The following is a 26,687-nucleotide window of genomic DNA, read 5'->3' as shown; positions in this document are numbered from 1 at the left end:
TGTGGCCATTGTCACTCGATCCTTTAGCCTATTTATTTTTGTTTTTTACACAACACACGTCATAAAACAAAGTCTCAAAATTTTGAGACATAAATGTGCACCTATTCCCCTATTTATTCTAAAGATAAGCTACCGGTAAAAGTGTAAAATAGCTCTTCGGTTTTGATAAAGCCGAGTACCACGCAACAAATTCCCAATGTGCACAATTCTGTTACTTTTAAACGATGTTATGCGAATATGCAACCATTTACATGTTTTTATATATTTTCAATATTCGTTATTTTATAAATCTTGTAAGAGCAAAAGCGAAATAAGTACCGTGATATCGTGGGATAGGTATGTTATTTTGATTAAGAACTAATAAATCAGTTGACTTTTTTTCACAAATTTTCGAAGCAGCCATTTGTTTCGCATTGAAGGAGTTGAGACTCTACTTGATTTCTCAAAGTGAGCCACGGAGGATACCCTTCGTAAGGTGGACAGCGGAATTCACCTTGTGAAATCTATGGTTCCCAATAACCTCACACCAATTAACCAATTCACACATTTATGCAATAAAGTGAACGTTAAAATATACCATACTCTTTAATATAATTTAATTTTCAGGTACAAGACCAACCAACCAACAAAATACGTTTAATGTTTTGAAACTATGAATTGCTGGCTCTATTTGTTACAAAACAGATAAAAAAATGATTTTTGATCGAATTTTTTATCACATTCTGGAACATAAGCCTTTTTTAAATTAAATGAAATTCAATTTTAAATATATATCAATTATAATTAAAATTATTATTAAAATAAATAATGGAATCAAAAAACACATTTTCGAACGTGTCATTAAAATTTTTAGACCCTAATATTTTGATGAGCTTTTCTGTTTATTTCTGAACGAATAAAGTTAGAAGCGCGATTTGATGGCCTGATAATTCTCGAAAGAATCCTGTCTGTTTATAAATACAACCGATCTTTTATATTATTTAATTAAAATCTTAAAGATCCTTTAAACATGGTACGTTCAGTTTAATTTTTACTTAGTAACGTTGAATTTCTGGTCCAAAATATGGCGGCAAATAGAGGTTATGATTTCAGAGTCACACAATTTTGCTGGTGCAGCCCGGTCCGAGGCCCGAAACCAGGACTTACTCAGACTACGAAAGCGTCAACGACTGCATGGAGGGTGTGTGTAAAATATATGAGGAACATCTGAAAAGGCGAAACCCTAATACACCCACTATCACGTACGATATATCACAACTCTTCGATTTTGTAGACCAGGTATCTAATTATTACTATATATACAATTGTATTGAAATGGAAACACTTGAGAAATGTGACAGAAGCATTGAAAGAACCGGCCTACCTTTTGATTATTAGTGAGCAGTGTAGATCACAAATGAACATGCTGTATTAATCTGAAAACGACTCGGAGAAGAAAGATTAAAGAATTTGTTTCTCTCACTTTCTTGACCACTTAATAATTTGACTTGTTGTTATTGTTTGTCTCTAGTATTTTGTAGAAGTCTACTTATATGTATAGTAAAAAAAAAATTACTATTTACAATTGAGATTATTGATACCATCACTTTCAAAGGAACAGTTTTCATTACATTTAAGAATGAAAGGCTATTTGAGTTAAGCAACATTTTTGCAACTTTACAGGAGAGCCATTTAAAGTTTAAAATTTAGAAAAAATATCATAACAAAAAAGCGTCTTCAGCTATTTGAATGAGTAAACTTAAAACATCGAACAGTTGATGCTAATACCAAATAAAACATTACCTTTAATTACAAAAATAATGTTGCGTATTAAGCAAAACGTCACTTAAGCCTTTCACCCCTCAATATGATAATCGGCTAATTGGTTTTCAATATGATAATTTCAATATGTTACAAAATGATAAAAACCCACCTATTTGTATCATCCTTAAGATTTTTGCATAGATACTGATGTGTTACTTATCTACCTAACCCAGAAATCTGCCTGCTGAGTTACTTCCCAAGACTCCTCAGTGATCCTCATTTCTGATCTGGTAGTAGATGCATTTGCGAAGCAGCTGCTCTTGAACTGTTTGCTTATCAAGCCTGGGCAATTGTTAGCGAATTCCACCCCTCCTGGCTGAGCCTACACTGTCCAACCTATCCTGGTGATACAGGAATATCATGTATCATGACTATGCCTCATCTGTTAGGTAGAAGATCTCATTAATCATCTGCATTTTTTGTCTCCTAAAGTTTAGCTACTCTTTGTTAGCTATTTGCGTAATATTGACAAGCGATGGACTACATGGCCTACGTTTTCTTAAAATATGATCCATACTAGAGATGAAACTGATATCCGGTATCTGGCCTATCCGGCCATGATTTCACTATCTGGCAGATCTGGCCATGATTTCACTATCCGGACGATCTGGCCATTATTTCACTATCCGGCCAGATACCGGATAGTAATTCAGTATCCGGCCAATTGGCGATCGTTTTTTTGATGATGACATTTCTTTTCAATTCAAACATAAAATCACAACGACGCGCATAAACAAAAACAAACTCACACGCGCGAACACTCGAACGCCCCCGAGTCGTCGCGAACTCCGCTCACGTGCGACAACACACGAACGCGCACGAATGTTTCCGAAAGGGCCGAATATCCGGTAAATGAATATCCGGCGCTCCGGCCTCGCAGCTTGCCGAATATTCGGTATCCGGTATCCGGCCAAACTACTATCCGTTTCATCTCTAATCCATACCATCTAATTTTGTCTACTTTACATTGCTCTTCGATTATTCATGTAATGCCCAAATTGATTCTAAACTCAGGACATGTTTTAGTACATGCACAACTTTTGTTTGCTACTGATTATTTAATATTCTGGATCTCAAACTGCACCTCCATCTCTTGTAGGATGAGTCTGATCTTGTATTTAATTTTCAATCTGTGTTTCATCAGATAAAAACAGTGGCTAGCTGTGAATGAATTCATAATTTTATTAGTGATAACCTAATCTCTGAGTAATTTTTAAAGAATTTCATTGATAATAAATATTCTTTAATATTAGTTTTCATGACTGATGTTGTGCCTTCTTATATAAAAGCAATAGATTTCAATGTGTTGATGTCTATCTGGCTGCAATCATTACATTTGCTGTTATGGTGCATTATTTTGTTACGACTACATAATAACATAACTTTTTTTTTTGTTTTCAGTTGGCAGATCTGAGCTGTTTAGTTTATCAGAAATCTACAAACACATACGCACCCTACAACAAAGATTGGATAAAGGAAAAGATATATGTTTTATTGCGTCAAGCGGCCGGACAGAGTGATTAAGATTATAAAAAAAACTCAACATTAAGAACACCGTACAGTGTAAACTTGAAAAAATACATAGTTGTGTAACATAATACAGTAAGAGAGAAATTATTATGTTTGGAAAAATTCTCTGATAAGACTCTTTAATGATCAAATTAATCTATTTTATTAGTGAAGTTCAACATTTAGCACTGTTATTTATGTAAAATCACCTACATAACGTGAAAACTATAAGTCCATCCCACATGCAAGCAGTTGTCAATGTATGTACATTATTTAAACCTATATTTGACACTTTTGTTGTTTTTTTAATTTCATGTAAAATACAGACTAGAACAAATAGTGTGCCTGCTTCCTCTAAAAAATTAGACTGTAATTGATTTAAGTAAACTAACTATGTCTTGAAGTCGATTAGTTGGTTAGGCTTTGCCCCTAAGGATGGTTGCTGTATTTTTTATAACCTTGGAAAATATATTTATGTTGTTAACAGCAGCTTCACCAATACGTGTTGTTTGAGGCAATCTAGAATTCATATATTACATTATACAACATTAATACAAATAACTAAGTCTACTGGTGACCGAGTTTGTTGTAAACCCTTTAGTGTAGGTAATATCATCCTGCCTATCTTTGCCGAGAGGCAGTTATCCGTTTCAGTTTGAGGGATGGGTCAACCGTTACACAATACAGTTAAAACTTTGACTTTATGACTCATAGTGGGTGACTGAATTCAGGTGATGTTTACGTGCTCTGATAAATGCTTTACACTAGGTGGACTCGTTGACCCATCTGCAGGGTGAACCAATATAGTCTTTTTACTTTTGATACATTAATTAAAAAAACCTAAATAAAGGAGATAAAAACTGTTTGCTTATTATGATTAAACATGAATATGTTTTTTTTTATTAGTCAAGATTCACCCTTGATTATATTGACACTGCTGTCATCTAGTTTTTTTGTGAAATGCTCTGCACATCCTTGCAAATATTGCTTCAATTCATCAAGAAACACGAAACTTCACTTTTAAGGTATCACAATAAAAAAATCGGGAAGGAGATTAATGCCAGTTAATGTTACTCATTTTGAAGTTCACTTTATGCTACAGCTACCGATGCAAAAGTAAACAAACTTTTGTTCCACACTGTACATAAGCGAAAATGTTTTTTTCTATTTAGCACATTAACTAATTAATTTGAGAGTTATTATCCAATATGGGGTTTGGAAAATGTTCAGAAAACTGTAAAAAGAGTAATAAATTCAAGTGGCCTGTAAGATTACTGTAAGAGTACTATAATTTAATTATTATGATTTATTGTTTTAGAGTCATTATAACTTGTATAGTTAGCTGATCACATCATTGACGGGCAGCAAAGGGTGGTTTTTTTTTTTAAACTAAAGCAAACAAGCAATAGATAATATCTTTTCAGATAACAGTAACGAATCATGTAGCAATTTAAATGGTTCATTTGGTTTCGGTGCAGTTTGTCGAACTCTGCCTTTACAAATTACTCAAAACCACATTCTAATGATACGGAAAGTTTGTCAGCTTTGGTTGGAACCACCGTACAACACATTTCTCCCACAAAGCAATAGTGTTCCAGCTTATGCATTTGAGACATTGCTGGTAAATATTGATCCGTTGTCTGTTTTTAGAGGCAAATAAATAGTCAATTCATCCATCAGACTAAATGCTATCGTGAAATTAATTCTAATCATTTTTCAAATTGTATTAGACTAAAAAAGAATGTAAATGATAATGTCTCATGATTAGTCTATACATGATAGGCAGGATTTTTTAACAAAGCAATTGATAAGTAACTGACAGATTGCTAGAATTAAAAAAAATAAAAGAAGTTATTGGCCAAGTTAGATTTAGCAATACCTACCTACCTAACTTATATTGAAGAAAATTCATAAACAATATCTAAAATAAGTATGTAATAAAAATAATTATTGGTGTTCACTGCCCACCATTTCTTGTCAAGCTTAGTGAGCGAGTGAGGCCTTGGTAATAAATAATAAACCGATCTGGTGATTTATCAAGGTTGAAAATAATTTATGTAACTTTTGAATTAATAATAGCAATTGGGTATTTGACTGCTTTAAGGATACGTTTAAAACTGTTTAATGTTTTTGTAGCTCGCAAACTATTTTTATGAAAAATCAATTTTAAAAAAAACAATGTTATGATTGTGACAATTAATGACGTCCCAAGCTAGGAACCATTTTATTTATTTTTCAGAGATAATACGGGTCATCTACCAGTTACCTATCACCCAGTTAAAATTCACCAATGTAATATATATCTGATAATGAGCTCTTTGTGTATACATTAAGAAACAACGCGTTCGTTAGAAATGACATCAAAGGGTTTTAGGGCTGCCCAAAAAAAAATTAACAAAATGGTCATTAATATTTTGTAACATATTGTATTCTCATTTTTAAATGCCTATCCTGAAAAAAAGCCTTTGATATTGGTGAATTGACCCCAAGAAAAGATATCAAAGTTAAATTGAATTTTTAAAACCCGGTCTCATTGTGTTCAAAAGTCAAATACCCCGTTGAAAATGGAACTATGTTACATGAAGCCTTATTAATGTAAATGTAAGAGTACTTCAACCACTTCGTTCCAAGGCAGTGGCTTAGTGTCCGGTGTAAAACTTCAATGTTCTGAGATGATGTGACGGTGTGAGCATTTCATTGATGTTCACTGTGCAGAAATTGTCAAGATCTTACTAGTATTGCCTTATAACTTGTGAAGTAAGATCGTGGCATTGCAGGCAGCGAGCAAACGACTCTGATGATAAGTAGTCATTGTCACAGCAATTACAATGTAGGGTTTTGCTTGTGCACCAGTTCCTCCCACTGGACCGCACCCGAAGCGCTAGTTCATAGCCACACACGTCTTTGAGCGAGATACTATTGAGTGTGTAGTTCGTGATTGTGTGAGTACTGCTGAACACTAGTGAGCAAGTGTCGGTGCACATTGTGCTGGTGTGTTGTTTATGTGACGGTCAGAGGAATTTAAATTTAAAATTTTGTACCGGTTTTGTTTTCAATTTGCGTTCTTTATATTAATAAAGGATGTATTTACAAAACGCCTTGTTTTTTTTTTTAATTGACCTTTGTATTTTGTCAAAGTCATCCTTGAAGATTTTATTTTGCATGTTCACATTGCAAGCGTCGCAATGTTTGAATCCTTTATGTTAATCAAAATCTGCTCTTTATTTTGATGATTTAACGGTAGGTAACGGCTCGGCTCTGCCCCTGGCATCGCTGACGTCCATGGGCGATGGTAATCACTCACCATCGTCTCCAAAAAAGGGCGGTAATATCTTTTATTTTTTTATATAAAAAAAATAATGTTAGATATGAGTCGTCTATTATCAAAGGCGGCAATCTGACTTTTGGACAATGATTGGTAAATCAGAAAAACGAATTATTGACTTTGTATTCCATTGGCAGTCACAAAACTCTTCGGAACGACATCTTAGATAAATAACAGGTTAACTATTAACCTTTATTTAATGCAGGTTTTGAACCGTATTCTTTGAAGGAGACGATTATATTCAAATAAATCTGTATTGACATATCAATAAAAAAATTTTGTCCAAATGTACAGATTGCCGCCTTTGATAATAGACGACTCATATAATCCTTTCGTAACGATGAATTAATGATAAGAAAACAGGTTATGGACTGATAAATGTTTTAGTTAGAATTGTTTTGCAGCAGTAAGAAACATTACAAACTTAAGCAGTACCTACACAGCTCTCGAGAATTTTATGTTAGTTTAGGTATCTCGAATATATTAAGTGTATATGGTTAGGTGTATATGGTGGGTGAGCTCACGGGCTCAACCTGAGATAATTTGCTAAAACTAGCCCTAGCAAGTGTAGTGCTTCGCTGAATCTACCACTATCGCGACCCACTTAGAGATCCGGCGAGAAACTCAGTGGGCTGTGTCTGTGGGCGAGAGCTGTATTAGTTACATATAAGACCACACTATATAGACATATGTCTTTTTATTGCTTAGATGTGTGGACGAGCTCACAGCCCACCTGGTGTTAAGTGGTTACTGGAGCCCATAGACATCTACAACGTAAATGCGCCACACACCTTGAGATATAAGTTCTAAGGTCTCAGTATAGTTACAACGGCTGCCCCACCCTTCAAACCGAAACGCATCACTGCTTCACGGCAGAAACAGGAGGGGCGGTGGTATCTACCCGTGCGGACTCACAAGAGGTCCTACCACCAGTAATTACGCAAATTATAATTTTGCGGATTTGATTTTTATTACACGATGTTATTCCTTCACCGTGGAAGTCAATCGTGAACATTTGTTAAGTACGTATTTCATTAGAAAAATTGGTACCCGCCTGCGAGATTCGAACACCGGTGCATCGCTAGATACGAATGCACCGGACGTCTTACCCTTTAGGCCACGACGACTTCATGTCTATCTATAGTGTGTTTTTTTTTGCTGCTGGAAATTTACTGGTGGCCCGGAGGCCTTTCCAGTTTTACCAGGACAGATGGGCAAGCAAAGGCTCAGCCAAGAGGGGTGGGACTTGCTAACAGCTACCCGAGCGCCTCCAAAGGAGACCTAACAACTCAAGAGTAGCTGTTTCGCGAATTCTACTACCGGATCGGAATCGCGACCCGCTGAGAAGATCCGGCGATAAACTCAGCGGGCTGATGTATGGGTCCGGTTGCACTCGAGTATGGTTACCGGAGTCCCTACTCCTAGTGTTAGAGCTAAAGATGTCCAATGCAAGGATTATTAAATATAGTTTAGTCTGGAAGAGCATGATGTATATAATTGAAATAACCATAATAGTTGAACATGGGTTTACAGTCGTTTAACAAAAGTAGAAACAGAAATAAAACAACAGAATCCCTTAAAACTACGTTTATTTGGATAATGAGATTACAATTTTATTTTACAAATATATAACTTGCCAAAAATAATCTATGTGCAGACTGATTTTTCTACAGATGTTTCAAAAAAAAAAAAACACGTGTGGCACTCGGGGACTCCTGCGGTAAAGCTATTGCATAGCATTTTTTATCAACTTATGCAATTATAATTAGACAATAATAATTTAATATTAAAACAATAATAAGACCACGCTATATTTATAAACATTAAAATAAGCAAAACATTAACTGTCCCCTTCATACTCATTAGCTAGACCGCGCGAGAGAGAGATGGGCAGACTTTTCATGATGCGCATATGCAGTGCGACGTCACGCCGCGCGCTTATCCACAAACGCAACGTGTGAATGTGTTGAACGCGAGCTACATGGTAGGCGGAATGGGGGTGTTAAGTTTTATTTTCGTTACGGAATTTCTTGATTCAGTCGCCGCACTCAAAGCCCGCGATAAAAGCTATGCAATAGCTTAAAACTAAACACATAGATAGGGCCGAACATCGAAAACCAAATAAGGCATGGTTTTGTACAGCGACGTCAATGTTCAAGTTCAAGAGCTCGATATAATCTCTTTAATCGCACATTGAATTTATTTTACTCATAGCGCAGGACGCACATTGACATAGCCAATACAAAATAACAGGCAAACATTACACAACACTCACCTAGCGGTAAAGAGATACCATTTTTGGTACCTGCTGTAGCATTTGTCTAAGAAGGTAAAGTTGCCTTTCCACCGAAGCGGGGCTAGGCAGCGTAGCGGAGAAACGGCGAAATATTAACCAATAAAATTGCACAAAATTCAAAATCATAAGATTGCGAAATAATGTTGTGCAATCTTATTGATATTATTATTGGCAGCCTTAACACATTCTTAATTCAAGAAACTATAAAGAAAATCAATCTCAATGGCCGTTTAAGAGTATTGACAGCATTCACATAATTCTACATACAAATACAAATTATAAATAAATGCAGTTTATTCGAGTTAAAATACTGAATTGAATACTGCAGAGAGTACTGACTATGAGTGAGTCAGTGACAGGATACAAAATAATACTTGTCCAGGATGGGACCCATTGTTGGGTCGATATTAAAATTTTATATACTAGTGTAGTCTTAGGAATATAGTATAAAAAATAATTAAAATTAAATTCCAACTAATCTATTGGTAAATTGAGATTTCTGATACATTTCTTAGAGTTATAAATGTAGATTATAATCAGATCCATTTATCTTTTAACAGATTATATATTCTAAAGCGTTGAGATAAATAACAGTTAAAATATATAATTTCGATCATGACTAATAGTTTAATCCTATTCATATGTTGTAAAGACATAATCAAATTCATTATGAGAACCTTTGATGTACTCCTGTGAATTATTTCCAATAGCATGCTTATTGCATTTTGATATCGGAGTATATGAGTAAGCCGATATTGCTAAGCACATTCAATGAACATAAAGATGAAGATATCTTAACACATTTACAATAGATGACAAACAATCATCAGGTTATTTTGGACTGAAAAATAAAAAAATCTAAGTTCAGTCTTCCGATGACCAAAAAAAATTAATTATTCTAATACAATAAAATAATAATATGTATTCATATTTCAGTTGTTGCAAGTTGTATAGGTTGTATTATTGGTCTGTCTGTATAGTTATCAACCTAAAACATCTTACTTAATTTTACCATGAACATATTTTACCAATTCGGGACTTCAATACAATTAACAATTTTTATTTCATATTTTAATAGGTGCATATAGCCTCCAGTAACTGGTAATACGCGAAAAAATCAGTTTATTCTTTTTTTTTCCAACACTGTTAATCGACTGACTCACGGAGACAATGGTCTCACAGAAACGCGAGCCGCCGCTATCAACCAATACATTGGGGGCTCACTTCATATGTATTTAATATAACGATAACCATGGTTAATTAAATAAATTAATATTACTATCAGTTTAGTAGTTTCACATTGAGACACAAGGAATATTACCAATACATTGTGTAGCCATAATAAGATATGGCCGATCGGAGCCAGCAGTGTATTACTTTTCAACATTTCCAGTTCATTTTAATTGGTTAACGTAAGCATAATTTTCGATCTTGTTACTGTGGCGGTCCGTACAAGGGCTGACAGAAGCAGATATTCATTTACCAATTATCAAGAAAATCGTAGCCGGTCTTTGGCAAAGCGGACATTGATTCGGTGAGTGTCTCCTGCGACTGGAAGTCGGTACCGGAGGACGCCTGCGACGACGACAACAATCCCCTGTTCTCCTCTGACAGATCTGAAATTGGAACAAAAAAAAATTTAATAGATAAACATTACATATTTAGAAGTTCCAACCTAGTATTTTCTTGTGGACCGTAAACTCCAATAGTCACTTCTAAAACGACTATATCTGGGGGGCATGTGGTGGTATCTTTGAAATGTCTATGAACTCATGTAGCCTGTCTTATATACTAGAGCAATTCGCAGCAGAACTTCACAGAACTCGGATGGAATCTACAAACATTAACTGAATGTTTGTTGAGTAGAAAAAATGAATACAATATTGAATTCAGTCTGTGTGTTTGAACACAACTTCAAGAAGAATGATTGTGCTAAAATCAGTCAGAAAATTGTTTCTTTTTTTACTAAAAATTTAATTAGTTTAACCTAGTTCCAATCACAAATAGTTCAAGAGCCTATCGCAAACAATGACGCCTTCTTCATAACACCTATTCATAGAACCACAAAGGTGCAGTAATATTTAATTGTCATTGTTTCATATTTATTGACAATGTTAGTCAAAGCCTGATTCAGTTTAGAAGTTAGTCTTATCTACAACAAATAGGTTAGGCCATGATACATCAGCGACCTTGTAATTAGTCTATCTTTATTGTGTACAGATGGTATGACTCAAACGTCAATTATTATTTTTTTCTTTTTTTCCTACCTATGCTGATATAGCCTGTTATGGCTATCAGACTTGAGAGCTCACCTACACGCTAGGGTAATGCTGATATAGCCTCTTATGGCTATCAGCATTACTCTAGCGTGTAGCTCTCAGGTCTCAAACCAGGTGTTGGTAACACTAGCCCTAGTAAGAGCAGTGCTTTGCAGAATCTACCACCGGATTGGAAACGCAACCCACTGAGGAGATCCATTCATATATTCTTTTTTTAATAGCATATGTGGCTACTAAACCACATTCTGTACTGAAGCCCACAGATATCATAATTTGAATGCTACCACTTTGGAAACCGAAAGTTAAAGTAGTACAAAGACTGTTGCTCTGCACCCTTCAGACCGATATGCTGCAGAGCTTCGCAGTAGAAACGGGCAGAACGGTGCCGTCTACCTAAAAAACGGCCGCAGAGCATATGTCTTTCTTGAATTATCATCCATTCAATGTTACTTTGTAAATTTCCATCACTTCTATAAATATTTCCCAAGAAAATCCATTCATTTTTAATTTTCATAAATGGAATATTAGAACCATTTTCCCCAGTTGATTTAACTAGAAAAAAATTTAAAGAACTGATCTTACAAATTCAGTAAGAAACTTAGTAATTACCATATTAAAAGTAGCAGTCAAAGATTAAATTAATATAGGGAAAAAGAACAGATAAATTATACATTTATTTTGAGAAGGCACACCAGATAGAATACAAGGTTTCTATGGAAATTAGCAATGCCAGGGTTATTGAAAGGTTACCAAAAAATCAAGTGTAACTAATCATACTATTCAAAACGCAAAACTAATTAATCATTTACTTAATTAAAGTCCTGATAGTTCTAATACCAAGTAAATCATAAATTATATTGACGCTTGAAAGGCAAACGTGACTAAGTGACAATGCGTGAACTTTACAGTAGACTAATTTAAAGTTGAAATACCTGAAAATAAATTTTATTTTAACGAATCTAGCTAGTAGCTGTAGGATTGAAATGATTTTAATAGACTTAGAAATATAAATTTTTTGCGCATCCAATATGTATTGCCTATCATTTAGGTACAAAGCAGTTATTGTCGCTTAGTCACGTTTACCTTTCAAGCGTCTATATATTAAAATGATAATTTAACATGATAATAATTTCATTAAACTCACCACTGCTAGATTTCACCACACTATTCCTATAATCTCTGCTATCATTTTGCACACTCTTAAAATTTGTTTTGAAGAAGTTATCTGAAGAAGCAACAATCTGTGTCTGGTTGCTCAATACTAAGCACTCTCTGTCTTCATCTTTACTCTTAAAGTTTCCCATGAATTTACTTATGAAGCCTGGTGAAGTGACCTCTCTTTCCTTGTGAGAACGTAACTCATGGGACTTGAGAGCATTCTTCAATTCTGACACAACTTTAGAGTGAGATAACTCCAATTCAGACATCACAGGTGGAGGTGAAGTAGGCTTTTCCTTAGGTACTCTATAAGAGCTTAAAACGCACAAATCTAGCTGACTCTTAGTTTGGTATAGAAATGGAGCTGAATGTTCATCTCTGTACGAGGAATTCTCATCCTGTATTAACTTTTGACCATGTTCGCGGCCAAAGAATGACATCAAGTCATTTTTTTCTGCAGGTAAAGCATTCAAATCAAAATTGAATGTATCCAGCAGAGAATATTTTAATGTGATGTCTGGTTTTATGAGTGTGTCGTTTAAAAGTTCCACCTGAAAATTTATACTTCTTTTTAGGCATCACTCAACATACAAGTACATGAATTGTGAATCGATTTATATAAGCTAAATTTATACCATTGAACAATGAATTAAGAGTACAAAAATAGAAGTATCTAATGTGATATTTTTTAATATGCGACACGCTGCAGTGCTGACTAATAATATTTATCTTCAACTAGAATAGTTTCAATTGCACTAAATTTTTAGTGAAAATATTAAATTAAAACTAATTGTTAAAAGCCTATTCATAAATCGTATATTACAAGTAATATTTTATAAAGGAAAACTGGCTGTAAATCATACGGAAAAAATAGAATGCGGAATTGTGGTGGTCTATGTATGGCAAAAACACTCATTTAAATTAATTTAAATTTTAAAACAATACCGAAATAAAGAATTAATGTTGTGTTGTAATTACTTACTTTTTCCTTTTCCGTGAGTGAATCCCAGATGTTTTCGTATAAATTTTTCGCTTCAATTATGTCTTCGTGAATTTTCGCTGCTAACGGATTCATAGTGCGGAAATAATCTTCGGCAGCGGCGCTCAACGCCATTTTCAAGAATTACTTCAATAAGTTTTAAGATAATTAGTCTTAAAATTATTGAGATTCACCGTTACCACTCAACAAGTTAGGCTACAACTGCTTAACCATCATGAATTAAAAATAAATAACGAATATAATAACACATACTACCGTAGCTCCTGAGCATCACATTAATTACTACAGAGTAGACTAAAGTAGACTTGTGTAGGTACCTAATTAAGGAAAAAAATCGATACACCGATTTCGGAACATAAATTTAACTGAAAATCGACGTTTAGAAAAATATATTTCAAATTCCAAGTATCGAGTGGTATTCAAATGTTCAGAATAACAGAAACGAAATTATAGTTAAAAATTTGAATACTAATTTACTTTTAACCTTTTTTTATTTTGACATGTTCGCGAATTCATGGCTGCTATAGTATTTCGTGGTTATAGGAGCCCATATAGATGATTACATGTATGTTGCCTTCTACCTTGATACATAAAATCTAAATCTTATTGAATATTACGACAGTCCCATCCTTCAAGCTTGAGTGCATTACTACCTATTACGGGACAGAAAAAGGTAAGGTACAGGTTGTTTTGTGAGCAGCTAATAAATTTATTCTAATGTAAATTATTATTAGTTGCATTTATTAGAACCTAGCGTTTACGTGCGATATCCCTCGCACAAATATAAAGAAATGGATCAGCTGGAATCGTGCATTTTCTGGATGAAAGGTAAAACAAACATTCATGCCAATTTTATTATGAACATTTAAGTAGTTATGACTTGAAAACGCAATAAAATGTAAACAAATTCTCTTTCGCAGATATACTCGTAGTACGGACAACGTCTCTTGACTGATACTTATTTATGAAAGTGTAAAAGAGTTAGCTGGAAAATTAAAATATCGATATTTGAAAAAAAAATCATATTTCAATCGATTCTTTTTGACGGTTGGACACCTCTACCACAGAGTATTAACTTAAATCTCAATAAAACATGTCACTTATCATGTCTGGTGTAGGTACTTGTATCAAATAGTATCAATCGATGCGAATGATGGACCATAGTTTAGCCTTACACCGATCACTCACATTCGCACGAATACGCAAACCCGCAAGTGTAGGACGACATTTGCAAATGATTATGCAAAGTTTTCGCTGCATTCGTGGTTTTCCAAGCTGTGTCGGTTTTTTAACAGACATCAAAGCGCGCGAACCGCGATCCTTCGCGTAGTCTCCCACACATTCGTGTAACCAGTTGCGCCGTTGCGCCCAGGATTGCGAAGGCAACGGACATTTCGCTATTTTCATAGATGGTGAAGTCTAATGGGTAGCGTATCTTCATCAAAAGAAATCCCATAAAAACAGCATGGCTGTTAATGATGTCTGGGAAAGAATTCAAAACTCTTTTTCTCTTCAATGTTTTATTGACGAATTAAAAAGGAGGAGAAATTCGTGAGACATTCGTAAACAAGTGTAGGAGGAAGCGCAAACGGGTTCGCAAATTGAGTACCGAAACCATTTGCACAGCCGCTAAGTTTGCGAATGAATGTTTGACGGCCCTTAACGGCTGGCATTAAACTTTTAAATTCTTAATTTCGCAAATTTTCTGTCAATTTCATTAAGTTAATTTAAACATCAATTTTCGAGCTATACCTACTAACTTTTGTCCATTATAATTTCATCATTACAGTTTATACATACAGCTTAAAGACATACAAGAACAAATATATTTTTACTCATAGTTGTTAAAAATTATCATAACGTTTTCGACAATCATCGTTGAGCCTTTGTTTACTCGATTTATAGATAGCAACCCTCAACATACTGTTTTATTAATGTATTCTTGTAGTAAGCATCGATGTTTTTGAGGTTTCGATCTCCGCTAAAGTATTTATCGACAACACTAATTTAAATGTCAAACAAAGTTTAACCAAAATGGCCAACTTATTATTTTCTTGTTTACTTTGCAGTTTTTAAGCCAACATGTAGCCGAAATATGTGATAATTCAACGGCAAAAAGTGTTTTTCACAATAATGTTACACAACAATGGGCCTTTTGGCCCGAATGAAGCATCAGTGAATATGAACACTCAAGTTAACATGACGTTCAATAATAGTGTAAATTACGTGAATAACTTGAATAAAATCACCCAGGAAACCGAACAAACACCGGGTGTGGCATACAACTTCCCCAATTACGGTTTCGGACCTCCAGGATTAAGCATGAACCCACAAATTCCACGTTATCCAACATATCACCTTGATAATATGCACTCCGCTTTTACGACTCACAGATCGCAAAAGTTCGACCCAATGCCGTGGAGCAGTAGTCTAATGCCTACCAACTTTAATCTACAGCACGGAGAGCCCCAGAAAATAATGGGTTATCACCAAACTTACGACGCAATCTCTCCTCACCCATTGTCCAGTACTGATACATATCACAGAAACCTACATTATAATGTACCACATCCGCAACCCTTAGACTACGCAACCTATGGATCGCACGACTCTAGAATAGACCACAACTCACAAGATAATATAACAGTGAATAAAACCACTACACTAAACGAAACAAAACGTAAAAGTCTCGAAAACACCGTAAGATTAATAGAAAATATATTAAGTAATGCGTCTAATAAGAATACGGAGGAACTTGACTCGCCTCGGTCAAACATCCAAAACGAAACTGAAGACAGTCAAACAAACCAAAATGTGACCAGTACAACTGAAAAAACTACAGACATATCAAGTGACGAGATGAAAAGCAACGATAACCAAATACAGAGCTCTGAAAACACACAGGATTCCTTCAATTTTGATGAAAGTTCTAAAGGTGAATCACAAAATTCTGATGACAAGTGCAATATAGACGATGGAGACGGTGAAGATTCGCTCAGCAACATTGAAGTTAAAGTTGAAATGACATGCGGAGAGACAGAGTATATTAATCCATATTTGAAAGACCCAAATGGAGTTCAGAAAGATGGTTTAAATGGAACATTTGTGTCAGCAGAGAATAGCATTCGTGAGGCTATTGAAGCAGTAAGAGCTACTAGTAAGTAAGAATAATATATGCACTAATTTGAATTAAACGTACAGCTAATCTAAATTTTGTTGAAGAACAATGCATAATTACAAGTTCTAACTTTAGTTATAATAAATAATCTAATTAGTAGAGTATACATTTGAAAAGGTATTAAAACTATTGTTATTTTCTGGAAATATTTATTATATTCTACATTGATCTATTCAACTTATAAAATTTGAATTTAGAAACCACAGGTAAAAGGTTTTTTGTAGTTAAATGTCAAACTAAAATGATGTAGTCATTTATGTATCTCATGTTTCATCTCATTGGTTCATTTAATTAATGTTTTTCTGCTTTTTCGACTTCCGTACATACAGACACTTAGCAATTTTATAAAAATTTAAGATATGAAATTAATTCTCCGTTCACTTTAGTATTCTCTAAACATGTCAATATTCTATGTAAAGTTTTATCTCCTAATAATATTTTATTTTTTAAAGTAGTTGGTCTAACATATTTGTTTGTGCTGTTCTTAAAATCACAGATTCGCATATGGAAAAAGTGATCAAATTTATTTGTATTTAGATATATTCTTTGTCTAAACACCGGTCATACTGTGACATTGTCAAAATCAATGCCTAAGGTGTTCAAGCCGAAATGCTATATAAAAAAAGGAAAAAAAAAAAGATATAAAACTACTTTACTGGGCTTGGTAGTTAGGAAAAGGATCACATTGTTTTTGAATACTGTTTGAGGCATTATAAGGAAAGAGCTTAGACGTTTTTATGTAGTTATTGCATATAAACGTATTAGTGTACATGGCACATTGAATTCTCAGCTACAGATACATAACAATAATCATAACATTTAATCTAAAATAAAAGATTTTGCAGACATATCAGTAGTCTGGTAGTATAAATCTCGACCCATTCATCTTGTTAGAACCACATAGTCACTTATATGATCCAGAGTCTTAAAAAAGAAACAACACTGGCCTCATTGTATGTCAACTGTCATATATATGTATAATTGTGTAGTCCTTTGAGTGGACTTTACACTAACAAGGCTTTTTACAGTATAGGTTTAGAAAAACATGATCAAATTGGAATTATACTTTATTATTTAATTAACTCAATTACAAGTTTAAGCACACATATTAATGAAATGGAGAATATGTACCCTCACTAATTACGCTCTATAATGATTTTCCAGAATGTGTGATCACCGGAACTGTGGTGAATTTAAGTTATGAATGCCCACATTGTAGCCTCATGTTTTGTAATCCGAAACGTTTCCTCATACACACAAAGTGGCATACCTTGGGCTTCAATAAGAAGACGGAGAGGGCTAAGCGAAGAGAGATTAGGCGGAACGAGAAGAGAGAGGCTAGGATGATGGAGAAAATGAATGAGGTAGTTTATTTGTTTATTGAGGGATTTTCTGCTGTCACATGTTAAGAATTACTAGATGGTAAATTACATTATAGGTTAAATCGGTGGTTCGTATTAGGGTTATTTTTTAAAAGTGTAAGACACATTTAAATGCAATCGTCATTGGTCTCATATGAGGCCGTCAGCGCAAAAGTGGCCCTACCCACAATTCATATTCGTGCTTATATATTGCAATTTATTTAAAACATAATAGATTTCGATGCAAAATCGGCCTATCCCTAGATAATAGATGCCTTTGTAAACATAATTTTAGCGCGTATTTTTTTGCCTGCGAAGTAATGTAAAGGTAAATTCGAACCTCATATCTCCATACTAACTATGGTAAGCTTAGGCCACTTTTGCGCTGACGGCCTCATATATGCTTGTTACCAGCTCCAACGAAGACCAACAGCATCAACAACAACGTTTAAGGAATGAGCTTAAAATTTCTGTAATTTGCATTTCAAATATCCAATCTGTTCGCTTAATAAAGTTCACAGATAATAGTTTTGTAAGTTAGTGAGTTATAATTTTTTAATAATCTTTTGAATAACAAGACTAATTTCAGGTGAAAGAGGAGCCAGTAGGAAACGGTCAGACCTTTTCTTGCAAGGACTGCGATAGAGTCTTCATAACGAAGAGTCGACTGCGTTACCACAGGCACACGTGAGTCAACACAAACAATTACTAACCACCTGGTCGCACGTCCCACGACATCATCACTGTCAAACTTTTTTTTATTGCCCTTGTGGGCAGACGAGCATACGGCCCACCTGATGATGAGTGGTTACCGTCGTCCATGGACTTCAACAATGCCAGGGGCAGAGACAAACTGCTGTCTACCGTTAAGTACTCTCCATAAGCCTCGTTTGAAGAAGGACACGTCGTAGCGTTCGGGAAACACCGTGGAGGGGAGCTCATTCCAAAGCCAAAATATGGTACGTGGCAAAAAATATATCTGGAAACGCATTGTGGATGAACGCAGAACTTCAGGTAGTATGAATGAACTCTACTCCGGTGGCGGGCGGTGCGATGGTAGAAACGAGATAAAAATCTGCAGCTCGAGCTCGACAGCTGCTGAGCTTTCGGCTGTTTGAATATGACCTTGACCTCTCGTTCTCGTGAAAGCTTAATTGTACACATAATACGTTTTTCTCTTTTTAATGTCGTTTCAAGAAAATTCTCATCGAGTACAACCTCCCCTCCTCATTACTAGTGGTGATGGAATATTTACATGCCCGCAGTGTTCACTCGACCCGTCGTCGCGTGAAGGTGCAGGAAGAAGGGGCGCCCTTCCAGTGCACCGACTGCCCGAAGCAGTTCAAGCACAGACATTCCCTGGAGAAGCACAGGGCTTCGCACATGGTCAGTATTAGTCAACACTGCCACTGAAGGGACTGAAACCTCACACTATTATGTATGACTCTCTAAACCATAGTATTGTTACTTGGTTTTTTGGACTGCTTCGGTGAGGTTGTAGTTAGTGAATCTGACTCCTGTCGTGGGTGTTTGTCTGGGTATTTAATATTTAGTATATCTTATATGTCTTCGATTACATATTTGAAGGGCCGTCTATACACAATAGTATTGAAAAACGACTTTGCTTATCCAGGTGGGTGTCGATTCACGTTATGTGGTCCATGGACTCGTGTGATCGTTAAACACTAATGTTATGTTACAGGAGAAAATCCACGAGTGTCCCGATTGTCCAAAGAAGTTCGGTTCGGTGTCGCAACTGAAGATGCACTCGAAGACGCACGAGCGGATCACGCGGGGACACACCTTCCACTGCACCTACTGCGGGAAGGGGTTCTACGAGAGCTACAACCTACAGGTCTGTTCAGCCGCGCGCGCACGCACGCTCGCACACACGCACGCAACCACGCATGCACGCACGCACGCACGCACGCACACACACACGCATGCACGCACGCACACGCACGTGTCGACGCACGGTGTACAGTACGATCGACTCTATTGAACATTGAGGAGACGGTTGGAACCCTCGTATGGCAGTTCAAAAAATCAGTAGGCAGCGACTTGGCTCTGCCCCCGGCATTGCTGAAGTCCATGAGCGACGGTAACCGGTCACCATCAGATAGGCCGTATGCTCCTGTGCCTACAGTGACAATTAAAAAAAATCAAGAGATTACACTGCAACAGTAGTGATTGTGTGATTCATTCATTCACTCACTCACTCATTAATTCTTTCATTTTTTGAAGTGAAACTTCTAATGCGGCTTCCAACAAGATTGCATTAAATGTTTAACGCTCCTGGGGAGGGGGAATAGAAAGAGACAGAGCGAGGGTGAATGCGCGGTACTTGAGCGCATGCTTGTAATATAACTGTTACAGGCCAGCGCGAGCGTTAGCAACGAGTAGCGTCCAATATTTTAATGAAGTCTTTTTCTATCTATAATTTAATATACATATATATAATATAAATGTTGATGTTGCATCTCTTATACACAGCATTCCCTATTACGAGAGCAATCTGATTTAAGGATGAAAAATGAAGAAAACCACAATACTTACTACACATCGAAAAAGAAGTTTCACTTCATTCACGTGCATCAAGTTACACGCGCACCGTTTTTTTATTTCTTTATTTATCATTCACTTACTCATTCATTCATTAATACATTCATTTATTCACTCATTCGTTTGTTTATTTATATTTAAATATGTCGATGAAAACCAACAGCTTATATTAACAAGTTGTACAATTGTGTGTGGGTGTGTGTTACAGGTCCACGAGAGGACGCACCGTAACGAGCGTCCGTACGTGTGCGACATCTGCACCAGCACCTTCCTCACCAACTCCAGCCTCAAGCGACACCTGCGGGTCGTGAGTATCCCCCAACCCCCCTCCCCCCAGCGGGACCCCCATACACTGACATGCATACATAAAAACGTATCGAGGGATGAAAGGCTGCATTTATCTTTGTAGTTAAAGATGCGTTTTATTTGGTATCATTATGGTATTATTTGGTATTTGTATGCAAACGAGCATACGCCCCACCTGGTTGTGAGTGGTTACCATCGCCCATGGACTTCAGCAATGCCAGGGGCATAGCCAAGCCCCTGCCTACCGTTAAAGCAGTACCCACGTATAAACATAACAGGCTTATTGAAAGCCCCCAAGCCGGCGTCCCCTGACACCATTACGTTCATACCTATTGGTAAAATACCTTCTATATATAAACATATTATTAAAAATAATACGTGAATCATCGATTTGATCATTTCAACGAAAATTGCGCGGACGGAGGAGTATGAATTTTTCCACACTTATAGAGAATATAGAGAAGAAGTGCACAATGCTAATATTTTTTTTAAATCATGCATAAAAGATACAATAAATCAATAAAGAAAACATTACACACACTACATACCATGTATTTGACGCACACACGCATGCATACTGTTTATTGTCAAACTTTTGTTCTTGACGTCTGTTGTCAAATTGAGAATAGATAAAATATTGTTTGTCTTTGTTAATATTTTTTATTGTGTAGTCTTGGCGAAATTTGTGATTATAGAAATATAAAATACAAACTTACAATTCCAATTAATTATAGTCGAAATTCGACTACTGCGGGACCTCTAGTATTATTAAACAAGTCTTCAACTCCCGCAGTCGCACAGCAGCGCGAAGCCCTACGAGTGCAAGCACTGCCACAAGAGCTTCGCCAAGGAGAAGATCCGGGACTCGCACGAGGTCCGCGTGCACGGCGACCCGGAGTCCTTTCGCTTCCACTGCCCCCAGTGTCAGAACAAGTCAGTGCTTGTTGACTACCCACATACTGTGCATAAACACAACTCTATATAGATATGGCCAGTACGAGCATAACGAGCATACCATCGCCCATGGACATCAGCAATGCCAGAGCTCAGCCACTGCCCACTGTCTAATACCCTCCACAAGTCTCGTTTGAAGAAAGACATGTCGTAGCGCTCGGGAAACACCGTGGAGGGGAGCTCATTCCAAAGTCGGATGGTACGTGGCAAAAAGATCTCTGGAAACGCACTGTGGATGAACGCAGTGGCTCCAGGTAGTACGGATGAACTGTCCAGTGGTGGGCGGTGCAATGGTCAAAACGAGATGATGGTATCATCTCGAACAATTCCTCAGAGCACTCCCCATGGAACATGCGGTACAAAATACAGAGGGAACTGAAATCACTCCCCAGACCCAGAGGTTCCAAACGAATAGATGATAGATGAGATACTAAATGTCGCGCTGTTGAGACATGAGGTCGAAGATTCCATTGGATTACATTAGGACTGTCTGACCCTTAATATTGAAAGGGTCAGACAGTATCAGTACGCTGGTGTTACAGAAAGAGCTTATTGTTTATTCTCTGATGAAGCTATTAATTACCGGACGAACTCACAGCCCACCGGATGCAAAGTGACTACCGGAGCCCATAGACATCTACAACGTAAATACCGCCACACACCTTGAGATATAAGTTTTAAGGTCTCAGTATAGTTACAACGGCTACCCCACCCTTCAAACCGAGAAGCATTACAGCTTCTCGGCAGAAATAGGCAGGGTAGTGGTAATTACGCGAATTATAATTTTGCGGGTTTAATTTTCATTACATGATGTTCACTGTGGAAGTCTTCCATCAGGTACACAACGTTCAAAGATCTCCAGAAGCACACGTACAAAGCGCATCCTAAAGGTAAGAGACGCAAGCGGAGACAGGATCTCGACGACTAGTGAACGAACACTCGTACTGGCGGCGTGGGGCGCGATAGCCACTAGTGACGTCATATGTGCGTAACGTGAAATACGAGTTCGATGGACCGTTGGCTAGTGGGATTGGTAATGGTGTAAATACAATAGTCAGCTAGATAAGATAACGTCACGACAACGTGTGTCGTGTAGCCACCGGGCATTAGCAAGTAACAAGGGAAGTCAATAAAGATGGTCATTTAAATCACATTATTCATTAAATTAAATTCGAGTTTCTGTTTATGGTATTAAAATAGCAGCCTTTTTTTTTTAAATATTAAATGCGTATGATTTATGTACGGTATTTACAAAACAATTTAATAAATAGTTAAACTTTTGTCCGTCCGTTTACTGCGGTTGATGTCGGAAGCGGCCGAACCAATTCTGACGGGACCTTAGTTGGCGGATAGCTGACCTCAATTAGCAAAGAGTAACAACATAAACTAATTATGTTTTAGTAAAATAATTAGGGTTCCGCGTGCAAAAAAAACCCATCAAATTTTGATCAAAATGCGTTTCAGATAAGAAGGTTGTTTATTTCAGACGAAGTCATAGCGGAGCGTCACCAAGACGAGCTAGTCATTAAAGTTGTAACATTTCGTTTCGTGGCGAGCTGAAAAACGTAATGCGTGACGTCATATGCGGTAGTCTCGAATGACGTCATCGACGAGTTTCTTCATGTACGCGGCGGTAGTCCAGTCATTATAGGAGGTTGACCTCTAAAAATCGGCATACCCAGTATATTACCAAGTAAAAACTTGTATTTTGGCACCCTAAAACTATTCTTAAAATGCACATAATAATATAATTAATTGGATGGTCGCAAGTTTTAAAGTCGCAGGGGTCAAAGGTCACAAACATTTTTTGCAAATATCTCCTTTTAATAAAAAGTTAATAAAAAATTATAGTAATTAATATTTAGCAATAAATTATAACCTTAATATTACGAATTTTTGATCGAGACTACCAGTTGACCTCAGATAATTCTCTGACCGCGCGCTCTACGACCTTTATCTCGAAAACAGTTCAAATTATAAAAAAATGTTAAATAGAAAAGTTGTAGAGAAATCAATTCTCTTCAATAATAATAAATATAAATAGCGTAAAACCCATAGAGAAGGAGATATTTGCAAAAATGTGTTTAAAAAAAACGACGTTTGTGACCTTTGACTGTGAATTTTGAGAATAGTTTTAAGATACCAAAATACAAGTTTTTGTGGTAATATTTTCCGAGATATTCACCTAATTTGGCCTAAAATGACTGGACTAAGTAGTTCTGTAAATTAAAAGTGTTTGTCAGGTTTGAACATCGTTACACCATATAGGGTATGTCTTGATGCTTTTATTATGAATGAGGGATTATTGATGGCCTCTACAGTTTCACCAGGACAAGTAGGCGAGCAAAGGCTCAGCCAGGAGGGGTGGGATTTGCTAACAGCTGCCCGAGCGCCTCCGAAGGAGACCTAACAAGGGCAGCTGCTTCACGAATGAGTCTTGATGCTCTCCTGATCAAGGTTCGCCGTCAGATTTCTTATTTTCTGTCGACATACGATATGTGATTAGAATATCTATGGAAATGGTAGTGCAAGGTAGAGGGGTAAGAGGTCGACCGAAGAAGACATGGATCGAGTGTGTGAATGACGATATGAGAGAGAGAGGAGTGAGTATTGAGATGACGGCTGATTGAAGAGAATGGAAGAGAGAAATTCGCTGTGCCGATCCCACCTAGTGGGATAAGTGGGAGACAAAGAAGCGAGGATTAAATACGACAAAATTATCTTTCATTCCCTTTATTATTATTTATAATACGTCAATACTGATATTAAAATGTCAAAAAACAAAAGTGTATTATTAAAAAAATATTGTCGTTTTGTTTGTAAATAAAATATTGTAAATAATGTAGATTATCAAATGTGTATATAGTTAGTCCGGAAGCGCGTTGATTATTTTTGTTTTTGTTTTACAGAGTAAATAATGAATGATGAATGTAACAATGCACTTTGAATATTAAAACGAAAATGATCTGATTAAAACGATTAAAGTGAAAAAAAATTAACTGCTCATTTTCTATAAAGATATATATTTAACGAAACGTGAAAGGCTATTTGGTTTAAGCAAAAAAGTGGCCCAAGCTTACTATAGTTATTATGGAGCAATGAGGTTTAAGTTTTCATGAATTTGAATTTGAGTAGGCAAAAAAACAATACGCGCAAAAATAATATTTACAAAGCCATCTGTTATCTATCGGTGAAACTATGGATAGGCCGGTTTTGCATCAAAATTTATTATATTTTAAATAAATTGCAATATACATAATTATAAGCATGATTATGAAAATTTGTGGGTTAGGGCACTTTTGCGCTGACGGCCTCATTTAATGGTCAAAATTTTGATGAAAATATCATAACAAAGCAACTTCTTCAGTTATTCGAATGGAGTAAACTTAAATATGAATTTCAAATAAAAATATCGAATTGTTGATGCTGATACCAAATAAAACGCGCCTTTAATTACAAAGATAAATGTCGCGTGTTAAGCGTAATATCGCTTAAAACAAATAGCTATTTGCATCGCTCGATTATTAGATGAGATAATATATTACCTCGAGTATCGAACTGGTATTCAAGATCGGTGTTCTTGGTGCGAGATTTTTAGCGGCTAGGGGCGCTGTTCAAACTGTATACAAATTTGAGAGAGAGAGAGAGAGAGAGAGAGAGAGAGAACATACTTTATTGCACACCAAAACACAATTAACATCAGAAAACGGTCAACAAGCAGATACGTTTGTACAATAGTACGGTCTTATCGCTAAAAGCGATTTCTTCCAGACAAACGTTTAATTACCCGAAATTCTGGACAGATAAAGATACAGCAGGTATGTTGCAGTGCACTATTAACAACACATTATTAAAAAAAATACATACGTACAATTATTAGATATATACCGTTAAACACAATATGAAATCACCATATGATTTCTATTCCAATATACTTACATAATAAATTAACAGTAAGGATAAAGCATAAACAAGCAAAGAACACTAGGCGGATAGGTAATGTTCCTTCACAATTTTTTTAAACAATTTTGAGTTATTAAGCAATTTTTAAGGCAGCGGCCTGGCTCTGACCCTGGCATTGCTGAAGTCCATGGGCGACGGTAACCACTCACCATCAGGCGGGCCGTATGATCGTCTGCCTACAAGAGTAATAATAATAAAAAAAGTTAACTTTTACGCTATCGAAAACGTTAAAAACTCGCACTAAGCACAGTGACCTCGTGGAAGACGCGAACCACAATGTCGCGACAAAGAAACCTGTACATAGAATCGTGCCGTTTTTTATTTGTAAATAGACAAAAAAACAATCGAAGAGAAGAAAGTAATTTACAATATTATTAGATATAGAGAAGAGACAGAGTTTATATTTGTTATGTTTCATGTATTTTAAATGTAAAAATTAGTTGTAATTTTTTTTTTTCGGAAGATTAAATTAATTGCATTACGTTGTGTTTCTTTTATTTTTTCGTTTCCGTAGCGAGAACTATGGACATCACATGGGTCGTCGGTCGGTGTGGAAGATATGCCGTCTTCTATAGATCTAATCAGGTCTGGATTCAGGGGAAGGCCTCCTCAAAAAAAAAAGTTTTGAGTTTTCCAACATCACAAGTCAAGTTCAATAAAAGAAACACTAATATGTTTAATAAATTTTTATTACGCTTATATTCAATCCACATCTAATGATATAGCAAAAATAAGAAAAATAATATTATGTGTTCCGTTTGACGTCCGAAGTCCATTATGAGAGTACATCGTATGATTTCCACTGCAGGTCGCTAAATTTGACTACTTCCGTTTCCTAAGTCCCATCTACAGCGCCCTCTATAACGTCTGGAACCGAACCAACAAGCAAAGACAAGCCGCCATATTTGTCATTGTTGCGTCGTTTTTTCCCACGTGCAGTCGTTAATATTTTAAGAAGTTAGTAATTTAAAATGTTATAAGCAACTTTCGAGA

The 26,687-nt window shown here is 36.1% G+C and overlaps 3 protein-coding genes across 3 annotated transcripts; 2 read left to right on the top strand and 1 right to left on the bottom strand.

Annotated features, from left to right (window-relative positions):
• The first annotated feature begins 740 nt into the window (after positions 1 to 740).
• LOC101736289 (enhancer of rudimentary homolog) lies at positions 741 to 6,407 on the top strand. Its single transcript, XM_004930681.5, has 3 exons — positions 741 to 1,012; positions 1,093 to 1,278; positions 3,205 to 6,407. The coding sequence occupies exons 1-3, from the start codon at positions 1,010 to 1,012 to the stop codon at positions 3,325 to 3,327; spliced, it is 312 nt and encodes a 103-aa protein (XP_004930738.1). The 5' UTR covers positions 741 to 1,009; the 3' UTR covers positions 3,328 to 6,407.
• Positions 6,408 to 8,209: 1,802 nt separating this feature from the next.
• Positions 8,210 to 13,694, bottom strand: LOC101736153 (uncharacterized protein C1orf198 homolog). The gene is made up of 3 exons (XM_004930680.5): positions 13,353 to 13,694; positions 12,357 to 12,921; positions 8,210 to 10,549 (listed from the first exon to the last, which is right to left on the bottom strand). The coding sequence occupies exons 1-3, from the start codon at positions 13,482 to 13,484 to the stop codon at positions 10,413 to 10,415; spliced, it is 834 nt and encodes a 277-aa protein (XP_004930737.1). The 5' UTR covers positions 13,485 to 13,694; the 3' UTR covers positions 8,210 to 10,412.
• A 1,641-nt stretch (positions 13,695 to 15,335) lies between these two features.
• Positions 15,336 to 26,175, top strand: LOC101737789 (zinc finger protein 1). Its single transcript, XM_004930772.5, has 8 exons — positions 15,336 to 16,527; positions 17,713 to 17,912; positions 18,499 to 18,596; positions 19,175 to 19,295; positions 19,612 to 19,764; positions 20,680 to 20,778; positions 21,571 to 21,710; positions 22,569 to 26,175. The coding sequence occupies exons 1-8, from the start codon at positions 15,504 to 15,506 to the stop codon at positions 22,657 to 22,659; spliced, it is 1,926 nt and encodes a 641-aa protein (XP_004930829.2). The 5' UTR covers positions 15,336 to 15,503; the 3' UTR covers positions 22,660 to 26,175.
• The last annotated feature ends 512 nt before the right edge of the window (positions 26,176 to 26,687 follow it).

Source organism: Bombyx mori, chromosome 23 (assembly GCF_030269925.1).
Source record: "Bombyx mori chromosome 23, ASM3026992v2".
Lineage (NCBI taxonomy): Eukaryota > Metazoa > Arthropoda > Insecta > Lepidoptera > Bombycidae > Bombyx > Bombyx mori.
Note: the sequence above shows the minus strand (reverse complement) of the source record. Positions and strands in the feature narration are given on the sequence as shown.

Bases quoted from the DNA above. Each gene is read 5' to 3' on its own strand.
- LOC101736289 (XM_004930681.5), top strand. The intron at 1,279-3,204 runs GTATCTAATTAT...TTTTGTTTTCAG, and splicing joins TCTTCGATTTTGTAGACCAG to TTGGCAGATCTGAGCTGTTT.
- LOC101736153 (XM_004930680.5), bottom strand. From the start codon at position 13,484: ATGGCGTTGAGCGCCGCTGCCGAAGATTATTTCCGCACTATGAATCCG. The intron at 12,922-13,352 runs GTAAGTAATTAC...ATAAATTTTCAG, and splicing joins CACTCACGGAAAAGGAAAAA to GTGGAACTTTTAAACGACAC. The intron at 10,550-12,356 runs GTGAGTTTAATG...TTCCAATTTCAG, and splicing joins TGTGGTGAAATCTAGCAGTG to ATCTGTCAGAGGAGAACAGG.
- LOC101737789 (XM_004930772.5), top strand. From the start codon at position 15,504: ATGTTACACAACAATGGGCCTTTTGGCCCGAATGAAGCATCAGTGAAT. The intron at 18,597-19,174 runs GTGAGTCAACAC...ACATGCCCGCAG, and splicing joins CTGCGTTACCACAGGCACAC to TGTTCACTCGACCCGTCGTC. The intron at 19,296-19,611 runs GTCAGTATTAGT...GTTATGTTACAG, and splicing joins AGCACAGGGCTTCGCACATG to GAGAAAATCCACGAGTGTCC.